The following is an 18491-nucleotide window of genomic DNA, read 5'->3' on the forward strand; positions in this document are numbered from 1 at the left end:
TATAAAGGGGACATGAGAGGGAGATCACCTGGTTGGAAAGGAAGGCTCCAGGTGAGGATGGAGCAAAGTCAGGAGACAGTAAACGGCCAACTGCCCAGAAACTTCAGGGTGGCACATCCTCAGGAAATTCACCCCAGCCCAGGATCAAGCCTTAACCCTTAACATAATCATACCTTCCAACTTGGTGGTGCCCCCACAATAATGGGATTTAGGCCTGCTGACTTATGCTAACTAGGCTCACTGAGACGGATGTGTAAGCCGAATGTCAGTTTATTAATTTACCATGGGAAATGGAATGGACAGTGGGACCAGACACTCCTCTCCCTTCACTGGGACCCGCCCTCCTTAGAAGCTACATGGAAGCCAGGTTACAATCAAAAGTGGAGTCAGAGGATGGGAGTTCCTTGTTTAGTTGTTACTTTAAATACATTAGTATGTTCCTGCATTCTCAGGCCAGCTTGAGAGCTCTCAGATACAATCCTGGATATTAATTTTTTTTAAGTTTAACTCTCAGAGCACAATCTTATTCCCAAATCCTGGGGTGGTGTGAAGTGGGGTGAGCTAGAGTGACATGCACCTGGTCACCCTCCCTCCAGGTGCAGTCTATAGGTAGAGCTGAGCTGGGTCAGCTCCAAACTGACCACAGCCTCATTATTCTCCAAAGTGCTGACCCATAGGGATTCCAGCCCCTCCTGGGAGTCATCTGACAGGTGCTAGGATGCCTCTTCCTTCCACACTAGCCTTGATTGCACATACCAAGTGCCTGGTTTCCTACCATTAGGGCTTCTTTCCTTCTGATGGCAGCGTTAGCAGTGGGCAGCCGAGTTGGAGCAGGATCCTGTGGGAAAGTTTCCCAGGCAGGCACTGGGCTCAGAGGGAACAGCATCCAGAAAAGAGAAGAAATCTACACTGCTTGGCATCTACCATGGACTCAGTACCACCTAACATAGGTTCATAAGATACCCTTGGGGAAGGTATTGTTAGTCCCATTTTACAGGTAAGGATATTGAGCATCAGAGACTGGCATGGCCAAAGTCACAAAGCTTAGTATTTATTGGCTGAGTCAGGATTTAAACCCAGGTTTTTCTGATCTTAAGGCCCCAGATCTCTCCACCTCACTGTGCCCATTCTCTGACAATGTCTCATCATTTTGCAAAGCAGCTCCAGTCCTGAGATGGAGTTACTTTGGAGAAGTGGAAATGCACAGGTCCCTGCCCCTGGGGATCATGAGGAATCCCAGACACCAAGGCTGGGCCCAGTCTTCTTCTCCTAGTGCTGGCCCTCAGACACCTCCTGCTGACTCTCTCCCCTTCCCACAGGAGTGCCCCAGTGGTGTGGTTAATGAAGACACATTCAAGCAGATCTATGCTCAGTTTTTCCCTCACGGAGGTGAGTCTGACCTTGAAATATATCTTGCCCAGCACCCTCTCTGGTGAATAGCCTTCCCTTCCTCCAAGTCCACTCTTCCTTGCCATCTGCTTCCTTCTCGAGGAAGGGGCAAACTCAGAGCAGGACACCTCCCTCATCGTGAGAGGTGGGAGTCTCCAAAGCTTTAGCAGGAAAGAACTCTGAAAACAAACCCACCCTGGAAGGGGAAGAAGGGCTGATAATGCAACATCACAAAGTCTCAGAACAGCTCTAGAAAAGCAGGTATTATAATCCCAGGTGGGGTAACTGAGTTTCAGGGAAGATAAGCAATGTACTCAAGATTGCACAGCGAGTGAGTAGCAGACCAGGATTAGATTCCATAAGGGTCTGAAACAAGTTTTGCCATTCTGGTGCCACCAGTGTGCACGGCACTTTTGATTCTTTTCCTTAAAATAGCTGAGACAAGCCGGAATTTTGTAAAAGAACCTCAGTAAATACCAAAGACTATAACAATAAACTAATTGAAAAAGAGACAGGAAACATAAAGTTGCGCTTATTAAGCCAGGTTACAAGTGTGCCAGGCCCACAGCAGCTGCTCTGTTGCCCTGCCTGACTCGGGAACTAGCTCTGTCCCCATGGGCCTGGGACCACATCAGTGGCTCCTCCTGTGGCCTCCATGCATCCTGTCTCCAAGAGCTGTCACCTTGCATCCTGTCTCCAAGACACATGCCACCTTGCATCCTGTCTCCAAGAGCTGTCTCCTGCAAGACACCTTCCCCGGATCCTGACAAAATGCAGATCCAAGCATTCCAAACACTTCTTGGGCCCTGTTTCTCAAGGGCCTTTTTAGCAGCAGACAGAAGCCTTCCTTGGTGTGCGGGGCCCCTACCCAGATCAGGTGTGGGAGGCAGTTTTGTCCCATGCAGGCCCCAGAATTGCAGTTTGCTGAGTTCCACTGAGCCACTGTTTATTGAGTTCTTACTGTATACCAGGCATAGCTCTAGTTTAAAATACTTTTTAACAAATTTCAAGAGATAGGTCTTGCTCCATCCCATTGTACAGAGGTAGGAAAGGGAAACTCAGAGAGGTCATGCTTGATGCCCACAGTCACACAGCTTATGTAGTACAGCGGCATCCAAGTTCAGATTTCTCTACTCTGGAGTGCGTGCTCATCCCAGGCATTGCATGGCCGCTCAGAAGAACATTGTCATGCAGTCACTGTGTCATTCATACACCAACGATTCCACGCATAGACAGGCAGGAGAATGGTTTTCTCACGATGGCTAGAGGGAGGGACAAGGACTCCTCTCACCTTTTGCTAGATCTAACTTCCCACCCAAACCCATAGAGTTGAGTCAATGGGCCCCACTCCATAATTTTCTTCTTTCCATCACCCTAGCATTGCTCTCCTCTCTTTCTTGTCGAAGCCCTGCCTTGTTTGGAAGGTTCTCCCTGTGTGGAATTCCTGCCCCCATCACCTGCCCTCCTTTTCTGCCTTGTAGATGCCAGCACGTATGCCCATTACCTCTTCAATGCCTTCGACACCACTCAGACAGGCTCCGTGAAGTTCGAGGTATGCTCATCTGGGGTCCACTCTAGGGGTCCTCTGGTTCTGCATCACTTCCCCCTCTAAATCTCAAGGCATTGGGGGAAGGGCTGGACCATCAAAAGCTCTCAGTCAGACCAAAGACACATTTATCCATTCGTAAGCATTTCCTAAAGATGGGGAGAAGCAGTAGCAACTTTCCCTGGCCTGCAGGAACTCAGGGACTCTGGGGACTAATAACAACAGTGTGTGAGCTCCCGGGCACACTGTTTACCAGTGGCAGCCCCTGTACTTAGGGCTTTGTATGTACTAACTCATTTACTCTAATCCCCACGATAACCCTATAGGGTAGCGTTTTATTATTTATTACCCTTTTACAGAAGAGGAGAGTAAGGCAAAGAGAGAGAGAGTAGTTTTCCCAAGGTCAAAGAGCACACAAATGATAAAGGATGGATTTGAATGCAGGCAGAATGACCCTCAATACAGACTGTTCCTACAGTCTGCGTCCTCAGCCACTAGGCCATACAGCCCTGGGATGATAGACTGACCACTGCAGCCATGGATAAGGCAATAACAGGGCTGGCTGCATTGATCTGTGTCTCTCAGAGCTCCATTCTTCCTCAAGGGGGCACCTTGCAAAAAAAATGGGGCAGGGTAGGGACCTGAAGGCAGGAGCTCTTCACTGAGCATAGCCACATCCTCCAGGCAGACAAGAGGACGTGGGAGGCACCACTCTGTGAGAGTATCACAATCTGACCCAAAGACACAGCTGCCCCCTGCCTGATGTCACTCCTATCTTTTCCCCTTCTCAGGACTTTGTAACTGCTCTGTCGATTTTACTGAGAGGAACTGTCCATGAGAAATTAAGGTGGACATTTAATTTGTATGACATCAATAAGGATGGATATATAAACAAAGAGGTAAGTGAGCCGGAGCCAGGGGTGTGAGAGGGCTCCAGTGAAGGTAACTAACCCAACAGAAAACAGCCCCAGGCTTGAGGATAGCGCTGTCTGAATGAGGTGGGCTCTGCTTTGGGGCTAACAGAGCTGGTCCCTGGCAAAATAAAGAAGGCCTCCCTCATTGCCCTACCCTGCCTGTTCCCAAGCGCCCAAAAAGGATTAGACAGATTCATTCTCCCTGGGTCACCTAGATTCAGTAGACATTACACAGTGGGTAAAACTGACTTGTTTCACTGTAAAGAGTTACTCTTCCCTAGAGAACGTGCATTTGGGAAGGTTAGGAGCCACAAGTTAAAGCTAAAAGTTGAAATGGTGGAACTGTAGGCAGCACCTAGAATAGAAAAGAAAGGTTTTTAAGGAAGAGGAACCTATAATTGGGTCATATTGGCCTTAACCTATTTTGCCTACTAATACAACCTCCAAGGGGGTAATGGAAGGTACAGCTGTCTTTAAAGAAATTATCACAAATAATTTCTGAATCTTCACCGCTTCGCACTTTTAGAACCTCAGAAGACATGTCTGTAGCCAGTGAAATACCCTCAGTATCCACTGTACCCTGGCATCTCAGTGGAAGCTGGAATTTGGCATCCTGTAACACTCCACTTACTGAGCTTCTGTGTGCCAGGTGCACTGCCTGGAGGTATAGATACCAGAGCTAATCTTCACCTCAACCCTGCAAGGTTCTCTCTGTAAGCTCAGAGAGTTTATCCAACTTTCATTCCTCATTCATTTAGTCATGTTTTTAATTAACACACATTTGAAGACTTATTAGGTGTTCTAGGTCCTGGAAGTAAAGAGGTGAACAATCAGACTAGGCCCCACACTGGAGCAGTATAGAGAGATGGACAATAAACAGGCCAAAAAGGAATCAACAGGTAGAAGATATTTTGGCAGGGAAGGTTAGCAAAGTCCTCTCTAAGGAGGAGGTGTCGTACTGGAACCAGTTATACAAAAAGCCAGGAGAAGTGTTCCAGACAGAAGGAAGAGCCACTAGAGAGGCTTTGAGGCAAGATAAAGCTTCATGTGTTTCAAAAACAGAAAGGTTTCAGATGGTTGCAGATGAAGGTATGAAGCCGAAGATTGGTGCAGGATGAGGCTGACAGGTCAACAGAGTCAGACGGTGGAGGGCTAGGGTAAGGGGCCCATCCATATTCCCCTGGGAAGCTGTTAGATGAACATGTTTTTTGAAAGACACAAAAGGCAAAAACAGACTTAAAGAGAATCAGAAAATATGACTAGCTCTGTATCAGAGAAATTATATTATAATTTATTTTTATCTAAATTTTTATATTATAAAAAATTCACAGTTAAAAACCATTCCCAAACAAAATTATAGGCTCAGATGGTGGACTGGTGAATTCTAATACCAATCCTATAAAAAATTTTAGAAAATAGAGGAGGATGGAACATTTTGCAACTTGTTTTATAAGTCCAATAGTACCCTGATACCCAAACCAAAGAAAAAAAGGTCTTATGAGAGGAAACAACTACAAAACAGTTTCCCTCATGAGCACAGACACAAAAAACCTTTCACTAACTATTAGCAAATTGAATCCAGCAATATATAAAAGGATGACACACTACAACTGTGTGAGTTTTATTCTAGGAATGCAAGGTTGGTTTAACATTCAAAAATCAATCAATATAATTCACTGTATTTAAAGCAACCAAAGGGATATAGACTGGAAAGGAAGAATTAACACTGTCTTTATTTGTACATGGTACAATTGTATTAATAGAAAACCTTAAGAGTCTACAAATAAACTGTGAAAAATAATAAGTGAATTTAACAAAGTGAAGACATGCATTCTATTTACAAAAATCATTTATAATTCTACATCCAACAAGCAACCAGAAAATTAAATTAAGAAAAAATAGCATCAAAAAGCACAAAATACTTTGAGAAAAATTAAACAAAATAGGTGCAAGACTTATACACTGAAAACTATAAAATATTGCTGAAATAAAGAACTAAATAAGCACGGAGATATATATCATGCTCATGGGTTGGAAGGCCCAATATAGTTAAGATGTGGATTCTTCAAATTTGATTTATAGATTTAGTGCGATCTCAATCAAAATCCAGCAGGTATTTTGTAGAAGTTGATATGGTAATGCAAAAAATTTAAAATAACCAAAACAACCGAAAAAGAACAAAGTTGAAGGACTAAACCTACCTTACTTCAAGACTTCATGAAAACGTGCAGTAGTCAAGACAGTGGGGAATTGGCATAAGGATACACATATAGATCAATGGATCAAAATAGAGAGTCAAAAAAACTTAAAGTAGAGCTACCATATGATCCAACAATCCCACTGCTGGGTATATACCCCAAATAAAGGAAATTAGTATATCAAAGAGATATCTGCACTCCCATGTTTGTTGCACATCTGTTTATAATAGCCAAGATTTGCAAGCAACCTAAGTATCCATCAACAGATGAACGGATAAAGAAAATGTGGTACTTATACACAATGGAGTACTATTCAGCTGTAAAATAGAATGAGATTTAATCATCTACAACATGGATGGAACTGGAGGTCATTATGTTAAGTGAAGTAAACCAGGCACAGAAAGACAAACATCCCATGTTCTCTCTTATTTGTGGGATCTAAAAATCAAAACAATATGAAGATAGAGGGTAAAAGGATGGTAACTACAGGCTGGGAAGGATAGTAGGGGGACTGTGGGGGAAGTTGGGATAGTCAATGGGTACAAAAAAAAATAGAATGAATGAATAAGGCCTGGTATTTGATAGCACAACAAGGTGACTGTAGTCAATAATTTAACTGAACATTTTAACTAAAAGAATGTAATTAGTTTGTAACACAAAGGATAAATGCTTGAAGGGATGGATACCCATTTTTCCTGATGTGGTTATTACACATTGTATGCCTGTATCAAAACTTGTCATGTACCCCATAAATATATACACATAATATGTGTATATACACATAAATATATACGTATATACATATAAATATATACACATATATAAATATATACACATAAATATGTGCCCACAAAAATTAAAAATAAAAAAAGTTTTTTTAATAGAGATAGACTCACCCATATGTCAATGCAACAGATGCCAAAAAGATCAAAGGGGAAAGAACTGTGTATTCAACAAATGGTTTTGTAGCAGCTGTATATCCATTTGGAAACAAAAATGGACCTTAGCCTTAACCTCATGCCAAACATAAACATCATCTTGGAATGGATTATAGAGTTAAATATTAAAACAAAAGCTGTTTTCTTAAAGAATACATATGAGAAACATTCTTACAACTTTGGAGTAGGAAAGGATAAGGAATCATTTTTTAAAGTAGATAAATTTGACTTCATCAAAGTTAAAAATTTTGTGCCTCACCTTTAAGAAAATGGAAATGCACGCCATGGACTTGGAAAAAATGTTTGCAAATTATATACCAGATATATAAAGATACCAGGATACCAATCCAATATCAGACTGGCATCCAAAATACATAAGGAACATTTATAGTTTAATACAAAGATAAATAACTTCATATAAAATAGGCAAAAGATTTGATGAGATACTTAAGATATGTGAGCCCATGAAAGGTTGGTCAGTAAGCCCATGAAAGTTTCCTCCATATCACTGGTCTTCAAAGAAATGAAAATTATAACCATAATGAAATACAATTGCACGGAATGGCCACAATTAAAAAGACTGACAATACCAATCATTGGCAAAAATGTGGAGCAATAGAAACTGTCATAGATAGCTGGCAGAAATGTAAATGGTACAAACATATTGGAAAACATTTTGCCATCTTTGATAAAGCTCAACATGAACTTAATATACAACCCAGAAATCCCATTCCAGTCAGGTATGGTGGCTCACGCCTATAATCCCAGCACTTTGGGAGGCTGAGGCAGGTGGATCATTTGAGCTCAGGAGTTCAACACCAGACTGGGCAACATGGCGAGACCCTGTCTCTACTAAAAATACAAAACAAAACAAAACAAAACAAAAACAACAACAACAACAAAGAGCTAGACATGATAAGCACCTGTGGTCCCAGTTACTAGGGAGGCTGAGGTGGGAGAATTGCTTAACCCTAGGGAGAAGAGGTTGTAGTGAGCTGAGATTGCACCACCGCACTCCAGCCTGGGTGACAGAGCAAGACCCTGTCTCAGAAAAGAAAAAAAAAGAAGAAAAGAAGTCCCACTCCTGGGTATTTACTCACCAAAATAAAAATATGTAATTCCATAAAGACTCGTACAAAGATGTTCATAGCCGCTTTATTCATAGTAATCTCAAAACTTAAACGACCCAAATGTCTGTCAATAGGACGATGGGTAAATACATCGTAGTCTGTTCATCCAATGGATTATTACTCAGCAGTAAAAAGGAATGTTATAATTACATGCAGCAATGTGCATGAAGCTCATAAACCTCACGCTGAGTGAATGAAGCCAGACTCAAATGAGTTTACACTGTTTTACTCCATTTACATGAGATTTTAGAAAATGCAAACTAATCTATAGTAACAGAAATTAGATCTGTGGTTGCCTGGCGTCAAAGGTTGAGAGGCACTTACTGCGAAGAAGTGTGAAGGGATGTCTTTTGGTTGTGAAAATGTTCTATATCTTGAGTGTGGTGGAGGTTACATGGGTGGATACATTTGTCAACATTCTTCAAACAGTACACTTAAAATGGGTGAATTTGTTATAAGTAAATTATGCTCCAATAAATTTAATTTATTTGTTGAAAAACTTGGTGTAAGGGGGAAGTGCCTAACCAATAGAAGACACTCAGAAAAAATGTGTTGAAGGAAAAAAAATCTTATGAAATAAAGCAGGTAAGAGAAAATAAGAACTCAATATCATTCAAAATATAGATTACAAATCCTAAATGAGATAATAGGAAATTAATCCCAGTGTTCTGTTTAAAGGCTCATACCTGTAATCCTAACACTTTGGGAGACTGAGGCAGGAGAATGGGTTGAGCCCAGGAGTTCAAGACCAGCCTGGTCAACATAAGGAGAGCCTGTCTCTTCAAAAGAAAAATTTAAAAATTACCTGGGTGTAGTGGCACGTGCATGTGCTCCCAGCTACTCCAAAGGCTGAGGCAGGAGGACAGCTTGAGCCCAGGAGTTCAAGACTGCCCTGAGCCATAATCACTCCACCGTACTCCAGCCTGGGCAACAGAACAAGACCCTTCCTCAAAAAAGCAATAAAATAAAATAAAGAAATGCACATGACTAACATAAGGTTTATTCCAGGAATGCAGGAATAGCCCAGTAGCAGAGAAAGCATATTAAATAATTTATCATATTAATATATCAAAAGATTAAACCATTTGATGTTAAAATTGTATTTGATATAATTTACCATTTATTCACAGTAATTTTCAAGATTCAGTTAATTAGGAATAAAATACTTCTTCAGCAAAATGGAAAATACCCTAGCCTAGTACACAGCTTCATACTTTATGGTAACATGCAGAGATTCTCACTGAAGAAAAGATGAGGCAAGAGTGCACACTGTCAGACATCACCACTGTTTAACATTTCTTGAAAGTTCTTCAAATATCGTGAAACAGAAATGCAATCTAAATATGAAAAATTACAACATTCCTTATTAATGACATGATTTTCTATCTGAGAAAAAAGATAGCAAGAAAATCAACTTAAAACAACTAGAACTTTTAAAAAGCTGGCAAAGTGACTGGTAATAAAATACATACACAAAAGAAATTGTGTAGCCAATATATCAGTTGTGACTAGCTAGAAAACTGTAATAAAAATATTCTCGTTGTAATCACAATATAATTTAAAGCACATGGGCATTTTTAAATATCCATAATTTAGATGAAGCGAAAGAAAAATTTGATAAGTAGAGAAACATACCATCTTCTGAAGGGATGCATATTATAAAGATAGCAATATTGTAATGACAGCAATTCTTCTCTAATTAACTTTAAATTTATTTTATTTTGAATCAAAATGAAAGTGTTATTTGGGGAGGGAATTTGGCACAATTGTTATAAAGTTACATTGGAAGATTAATCAGGTGAGAACAGCAAAGATAATTTTCAAAAAGAAGAAAAATGGTGGGATTTGTTCTACCAGATACTGAAATATATTATAAAGCTGAAACTATTAAAATATTATAATATCAGAGAAGGAACAGGTAGATCAATGGAACAGAATAGAAATCCCAGGTACAAATACCATCTTGGTTCATAACAAAGGGAACATATTGAACAGAGAGGTAATGAATCATTAAAAGATTCTAGGAAAACTGGTTAACTATTTTGGCAACAAGTAAGTAAATATTCTTATTTAGTATCATAAACTCAAAATCACTATAGATATGTACAGTTGCTTTTTAACTAAAAAGAACTAAAAATCTTATGTGAATATCTGATCATAGAATGGAAAAAGCATAAAATCAAAGTTAGAAACAATTTCTTAAATTATTGATGGCTTTACACTGTAAATATTTTAAAATTCTGTATATCAAAAAATATCATAAACAAAGTTGAAAAGCAAGTGACAAACTTGTTTTAAAAAATCTGCAATTTATGAGGAAAGAAAGGATTGATATTCCTCAGTAGACATTCATCTTAACAAATGCAAGAGTCATATTCATCGTGCTTATCTTTGTATTTCTTTGACACAATATCTAGCACATGGTAGATGCATAAAAATATCCTTTAAATAAATTAAAAATCTATTAAGAGATTTTAACAATTTAGTAAATCTACACAAATATATAAAGAGCTCTCACAATCCAATCAGAAATAGTTGAACACAAAGAACAAAGCAGATGAAAAAATAGTTCATGGGAAAATAAATAAAAATAGTCAATACATATATTAGAAACCTCACTAAGAAAATAATGTTTACCTTTAAAAACAATGAATTATCATGTATCTATTAAACTGCAAAGATTTTGTAAAGTCTTTGTTGAAGGCTGGTGAAAAGTGGTTTTTCATACATAGTTGCTGAGAGTGTTCGGATATAAACTTTCTAAAATGTATTTGAGGAATATGTATCAAAAGCATTGAAAGTTATGCATCCCATTCTCCTTATAAAACCACATCTTGGTATATGTCCCAAGGAAATAAAGAATAGACACAAAGGCGTAAAAGCAAGAAGAGTCTTCAGGTAATAGTGCCCCAAAATGTGATAACCATAATATCCACTAATAGCAGATTTGTAAGATGAATTACAGTAAATACAAAAAATGGAATAGCCAGTGGCCACTTAAAATCATGAAAAAGTAATGTAAAATAAACATTAGTATGATATATTACATTTTTAAATAACTTGATAAAGTGATATGTATATCTCAATTTTATAAACAACTAAATGATTATATACACATGCAAATATATGATACTCTAAAATATTCAAATACTACTTTGCAAAATATATAAAGAAAAATATACAGAAATGGGATTTATACTACTTGGTCTTCAACTTTGGTTCACTCATTATTCCATCACTGAATAACCTTACTAGCTCCTACTCCCATTTTGTAATTTGCAAACTAGGCAGAATTGTCCCCATTAATCCATCAGACCTCTCTGGAGGGCAGAATTAATAAAGCACCCCTTAAAAGAAAAAGAACGTGTGGATAAGTAGCTTCTCAGAAAAGATAGCAGGCTCTTCCCTTGGCAATCATTTGGAGATAATCTCATCCAAGTTGTAGGCTATGAAAATCCTGAGAAAGCAACAAAATTGCTCTTTAAGTCCTTTCTGTGATTAAAAAAAAAAATCAGACAGGAAAAGTATCAGTGGCCATGTAGATGTGAAGGGCTTGTAAAGCACACATTTAAAAATAAACACATGGATAGAGACATATATTTCCTTGTTCTATCTGTTGAGGGCACCTCAGAGCAATGACATCCCTATAGCAGTAATCACACCTAGCACCTAGACCTTGATTTCTAAATACCGTTCTTCAATAAACAGAACCAGTCTTCTTGGGGAGAATAGTTGATTCCGAGATCGGGTAAGAGAAAATACAAGATGAGTCCGGAGTACTTTACCACGCTGGAAAGTATGAAAGTGCTAAAAAATAAAAAATAATAAAAACTGCAACCTGAAGGAGTTCCCAATAGCCAAAATGAGAGCGATTTGAGCAAAATTAAAAATTATTAAGTATTGGATTATAACCTATAAAATAGGTAAATGTCTGTGAGTCCATTGTAATATAAATAAACAACCGAATACATAAATGCAGGAGACAAGGCAGCTCTTCCTTACAGAAGAATTTTAATTAATAAATATAGAAGGAATAAAGGCAATACAAAATTACCATCAGGCAAACACTGCAATAATAATTTTTATAGGCAAGATCCACTGAAAGATACTAAATCAGCAAGGAAACTTGACAGACACCACCTTAATCAAGTGATAAAGGTTAACATTATCAGTAATAAGACATCTCAACACTATGTAACTCCCTGATACGATGCACTGAGAAGGTTATAACATCACTTCTATGGTATTCTTGCCAAAAATGCATAACTTCAATCTAATCATAACTGAACCAAGGATTAACTCAAATTGAGAGACATTCTACAAAACAACTGACCTGTACTCATATCAAAAGTGTGAGGTCCTGAAAGACAAGGAAAGAAAGAAACTCAGGCTGGGCATGGTGGCTCATTCCTATAATCCCAGCACTTTGGGAGGCAGAGGCAGGAAGATCACTTAAGTCCAAGAGTTTGAGACCAGCCTGGGCAACATGGCAAAACCCCACCTCTACAAAAAATCAGCCAGGCATGGTGGTTCTTGCCTGTAGTCCCAGTTACTTGAGAGGCTGAGGCGGGAGGATTGCTTGAACCTGGGAGGTTGAGGCTGCAGTGACCGGGATTGTGCCACTGTACTCCAGCCTGCGTGACAGAGCAAGACCCTGTCTCAAGAAAAAAAAGAAAAAAGAAAAAAAAAAGAATGAGAAACTCATACAGATTAGAAGAGACTAAAGAGACACAACAAATAAATGCAATGTAGAATCATTGAAGGGAAGAAAAGATATTAGTTGAAAAGCTGATAAAATTTGAATAAGCCCTGTAGTTTAATTAATAATGGTGTAACAGTGTTAATTTCCTGGTTTTGGTCATTGTGCTCTGGTTATGCAAGTTATTAACATTAGAAGAAACTGGGTGGAATGTATGCATGAACTCTCTGTACTATTTTTGTAACTTTTCTGTAAGTCTAAAATGAATAGGTGAAATTAAACAAAAAAATAAATAAAATAAAATAAGCACATGGAATCAGACTGTCTCCTGGATCTCTGTAGAAACCACATCAAACATCCCAAACGCTCTTTTATCCCCATTCCGAGTTGGGCCAGAACGATCAGAATAACGGTTCCTAATGTACCTTGATAAACATGAAAACTCCCAGGACTGAGTCCTAAGATGCTCTGATTCAATAGGTTTGGGATGCACTTGAGAACTGATCTTTTTAATAAGGGCCTCAGTCTGTGGAACTATTGGCCTCATGTGCCCTGTGGATAATCTTGGCTGTTGATTCATTTTTCTTAACTTAAAACAGTGGCAGAACCTACGGGAATTTTCAAATCTCTAGGCTAGAACATTAACTTTTTAAAAATTCAGAAAAATATTTTATTTGCCTCAAGCCTGTGAATGGGGATCCCTCACATCACCCTGCACTGAAGACAATGCCCGCAATGAGGTAACCTACCCATGAGCTTCTGCGGGCTTTAAGGATTGTCTACCATCTCCTCCCTAAGAAGGGCTCCCACAATATAGCCCCTTCTGCTTGCTTTCTAACTCCCTATCACCTGCTAAAGAAGGACCTCACCTTTTAATCACTTTCATTGCCAAGGGACACAAAGAGCCCCAAACTCTGTCACCTAGGAAGAGCTTGACCTCATGGTTCCCACACTGTGTGCTTTTATGTCCCTACTCCAGGAGATGATGGACATTGTCAAAGCCATCTATGACATGATGGGGAAATACACATATCCTGTGCTCAAAGAGGACACTCCAAGGCAGCACGTGGACGTCTTCTTCCAGGTAAGTGCACACACCCTGCACGTGAGCTGTAAGCCCAGCCTAGATCAAGCCAACCCATGAGCATCTGAGCAACTGATTTGTGTCCAACCCTGTACTAAGCATGGTTGGAAACTGAAAAGAACTATCAGATACATTGTCCTCAAGAAACAGATGATCTCCTTAAGCTGCAAGCGTACATGACAGAAGAGAACAAGAAAGTATATTATTAAATATTGGTGGTATAGTATGAACTCTAAATCCATTAAAATTAGGGGATAAGAGTAAACACGAAAGACTTCACTAATTACAATTGTGGAGGTGCTAAGCATTTGTGTCTGGGAAATAAGGGGAAACAATATTGGAAACTAGGATAGGACCAGATTATGAGACCTTAACTGCAAGAATTTGGCCTTGCTCTGGTGCAGGATGGGCAACTACTGCTGATCCTTGACTAAGGGAGTGGTATGATCATTGGGGCATTTTAGGAATAAATAATCTAGTGGTGGAGTATCAGAGAATGTCAGAGCTCACTCTAGTCCAACTTCCCACTTTGCAGATGGGAAAAGAGAATCCTCTCTGGCCTTGTGCAAGTTTGTACAGCAAGTAACAGGCCAGAATCAGAACCTCTTGTGCCCAGTGTTCTGCCAGATGGACAGGGTAGCAAGGAGTCTACAGAAGAAGCAGAATAAGCCAGTAGTGAGGTGATGAATGTCCAGAGCAAGTCTTTTGATTTAAAGAAACTCATGGGGGTCAAAGTGTTGTAATCAGGACCTAACTGGAGTTGTCTGGCCAGTGAAAGACAACTCTCATTCTCAGGGCAAAGTTGGTTAATACAATGAATGAAATGTGCTCCAGCAAGAAAGCAGGGGAGTAAGCTTTGGAATGGAGATCACCAGACTCCGTAAAGTGCTTTCTGTTTTGTCTTTCAGAAAATGGACAAAAATAAAGATGGCATCGTAACTTTAGATGAATTTCTTGAATCATGTCAGGAGGTAAGGAGAGATCTCAGGGCACAATAATTCTACATCTGGGAAAGGAAACCTGGGGCCTGGGGACCTGCAGAAGGAAGGTGATGAGAAACCTGCACATACCTGCAACCCCTCCCATCAGAGCCAACAACACTAGCAACAACTGTGAAGTCCAGCAGTTCCACTCCTCAACCTGGCCTGTGGTTGGTCTTGGCTAAGCACAGGACTGAACAGAGAGCCTAAGTAGGGGTCTGGGGGGATGTGAAAACTCACAGGGGGTCTCTGTGAAAATAGACTTCCCAAGAGGGCAACACCATTATTTTTTAGCCTGCCTCTGGCTTGATGACCCATTCCCCAGACTACAAGGAAGCAGCTGGGAGGAGGGTGGGGAAATCTACAACTGTGTGATTCTCAAACCACAGTGTGCATAAAAATTGCCTGGAATGATTCTGAAAATGTATATTTCCAGGCCTCAATCCCAGAGACTCTAGATCTGGGTCACTTTAACACAAATACCCTGGACCAATGCTTCTAAAACTTTAATGTGTGAAACAATATCCTTAAAGATCTTGTTAAAATGCAGATTGTAATTCCGTAGGTCTGGGGTGGGGCCTGAGATGTTACTTTTCTCACATTCTCCCCAGTCACGCCAGCGATGCTGGTCCTGGGAACACAACTTTCATTAAGTCTGACCAATAGACCAGCCCCAGAGTCACCAGAGACTGAACTGGAAATAACTGCTTCATCTACTTTTGAGAAATCCATTTGTACCCCTACATTATTTTTAAAACGTACAGTTACTCTGAGCTCCATCCAAGAAGAATAGCAAATGTAAGACAGCAGGGGAGAAGTTACTAGCACATACTGAGACCCCACCAAGTTTCAAGCACATACATAAACATCACAGCCACCCTGTTATATAGATGTCCTATATGCAGGGTGATATCCAAGATATTTAACAACTAGAATGGAATGAACATTGACCCCCTTGGGGATGAGTTCTCACTCTGTTAGTTCCCTTGAGAGCTGGTTGTAAAACAGCCTGGCACCTTCCCCACCCCCAACCTTGCTTCCTCTCTCACCATGGGATCTCTGCACACCCAGCTCCCCTTCACTTTCTACTGTGAGTCGAAGCAGCCTGAAACCCTCACCAGATGCAGATGCTCAACTAAACTTTCCATCTGCCAGAATAATGAGCCAAATAAGCCTATACTGACATTAACCTTTTCATTTCTGATATTGATAATTTGAAAAGCAGTCTTAATAAGCATTTATCTACTTTATTGATTTTTTTGAAAGAGAGAGCTTTGGGGGGTTTTCTTATTGTATGTCTCCATTGTGTGTTCTGTATTTTATATTTTTCTGTTAAACTTCTAATTCATGGTTCAGAGAAGAAAATATCTTGAATCAAAATAAAATAAAAATATGACTTATCAAAATGTGTAGGATCTAAAGCAGTATTCCAGGAATGCAAGGTTGGTTTAACATTCAATAATTGGTCAGTGTAATTAATCACATTAATAGAATAAAAAGAGAAAAAATATAATCATTTCAGTGGATGTATAAAAATAATTTTATGAAATGTAATTGTTCAGAGCTTCTTAAAAGAACTCACTATTTTACTAGATGATTTGTTTCTTCTGAATGCCTCTTTAAGGCTACAGGTGGTGCTTTTTACTTTGAGCTGATCACTTTTTAGGTCCCCGTCCTTACTTCTTGTTTTTCATACCCTTGTAGAGTTTTCCCCATACAGGAAACCCATGCTTGAGATTTGCTCACCAGAGTTACAGAGCTCTCAGGGAGGGGACTCAGAGTTCTAACCATCCTCTTCCCCTCCTTTTTTCCCAGGATGACAACATCATGAGGTCTCTCCAGCTGTTTCAAAATGTCATGTAACTGGTGACACTCAGCCATTCAGCTCTCAGAGACATTGTACTAAACAACCACCTTAACACCCTGATCTGCCCTCGTTCTGATTTTACACACCAACTCTTGGGACAGAAACACCTTTCACACTTTGGAAGAATTATCTGCTGAAGACTTTCTATGGAACCTAGCATTATGTGGCTCAGTCTCTGATTGCCACCTCTTCCTCCTTCCTCTTCTTGAGAGAGACAAGATGAAATTTGAGTTTGTTTTGGAAGCATGCTCATCTTCTCACACTGCTGCCCTATGGAAGGTCCCTCTGCTTGAGCTTAAACAGTAGTGCACAAAATATTCTGCTTACATGCCCCCAGCCCACTGCCTCCAAGTCAGGCAAACCTTGGTGAATCTGGAAGCAAGAGGACCTGAGTCAGATGCACACCATCATCTGATGGCCTCCCAAACCAATGTGCCTGTTTCTCTTCCTTTGGTGGGAAGAATGAGAGTTATCCAGAACAATTAGGACCCGTCATGACCAGATTGGGAGAGCCAGCACCTAACATATGTGGGATAGGACTGAATTATTAAGCGTGGAATTTTCTGATGACCCAAACTGCCCATGTCATTTGTTTCCAGAAACGAAGACCAATAATTCTCTCACACTGGCATTTGTGCTGGTAGTGCAAGTCCTTTAATATGTTCAGGAAGGGAGCCATTGCCCAGTGGTCCATATCTCCACCACATCCCCTGCTTGAGCCCAGCGCTGCATGTCCCTACCAAGAAGTCCAGAATGCCTGCAAATTGCTGTAATTTTATATCATGTTCTAACCAATAAACAGAACTATTTCTTACACTCTCAATCACTTCTTCATGACTCCCTTAGGTAAGAGAGGTAAGCTGTGAAAAGGGAAGGCTAGTCCATTCATTTGACATCCAATTATTAGTGCAGTTGTTCCTCTGTATGTGTGAAGGATTGGTTCCAGGACTCCCCATACCAAAATCTGCAGATACTCAAGTCCCACAGCCGGCCCTGAGGAACTCGTGTTTTCAAAAAAGTGGGCCTCCATAAACGCAGGTTTCACACCCTAGAAATACTGCATTTTCTATCATGTTTGGTTGAAAACAATCTGCATGTAAGTGGACCTATGCAATTTAAACTCATATTGTCGGAGGGTCAACTGTACTTACATTGTGCCAGGCCTGTGCCAGGCAGTGACTCCATCCTCCCCAGCCACTAGGCCATCCCCAGCAAACATCTGACCCAAATGCAAATGCAACTTCAAGACAAGACCCTTCACAACACTTTGCTTCCAAAAATATTGCCACCTCTAAGACCCTCGGATATGAAAAGTCTGGAGCCCCTGTGGTGTGAGTGGGAGTGCAGAGATGAAGAGGATAACAGGGCCTCCTGCTGAAAGATTTTAGGGTCTAGAGGATGATCAAGCAGCTTCAGCCTATAACCAGCAAATGATTACTCATGTTGAACACTGCAGGTCTTGGTTTCCCCATTTGACATCACATTTAAAAGATTAAAAGCTAACAGTAGCATTCTGGGAAGGAAAGCAATTTACTGAAGCCCTATTTTGTGCCAGGTGCTGCACTAGGGGCTTTATATACATTATCTTATTTCATGCTCATGTGGAGTATTCCAGATGGTAGAGTCCTGGGCATTCCAGATGGTAGAGTCCTGGGTGTTCCAGATGGTAGAGTCCTGGGCATTCCAGATAGTAGAGTCCTGGGCGTTCCAGATAGTAGAGTCCTGGTTGTACGGAAGAGGTTGCTG

General features: G+C 40.2%; 1 protein-coding gene across 7 annotated transcripts in view; it reads left to right on the top strand.

Moving 5' to 3' along the window:
- KCNIP1 (Kv channel interacting protein 1) overlaps positions 1-17568 on the top strand; it is a 389539-nt gene extending 371971 nt beyond the window's left edge. For 4 of the 7 annotated variants that reach the window (XM_011947764.1, XM_011947767.1, XM_011947763.1 and 1 more), the window contains 6 exons: positions 1320-1389; positions 2871-2941; positions 3727-3834; positions 13794-13898; positions 14807-14869; positions 16694-17568. In XM_011947764.1, the coding sequence (XP_011803154.1) occupies positions 1320-1389; positions 2871-2941; positions 3727-3834; positions 13794-13898; positions 14807-14869; positions 16694-16741 (465 nt within the window). In that variant the 3' untranslated portion in view covers positions 16742-17568. Of the gene's footprint in view, positions 1-1319; positions 1390-2795; positions 2942-3726; positions 3835-13793; positions 13903-14806; positions 14870-16693 lie in introns of those variants that run through there. The other 3 variants (XM_011947762.1, XM_011947769.1, XM_011947768.1) reach the window with 3 other exon arrangements.
- Positions 17569-18491: the final 923 nt, after the last annotated feature.

The sequence above is a fragment of the Colobus angolensis genome, unplaced genomic scaffold (genome assembly GCF_000951035.1).
Source record: "Colobus angolensis palliatus isolate OR3802 unplaced genomic scaffold, Cang.pa_1.0 Scaffold27, whole genome shotgun sequence".
Taxonomy (NCBI): Eukaryota; Metazoa; Chordata; class Mammalia; order Primates; family Cercopithecidae; genus Colobus; species Colobus angolensis.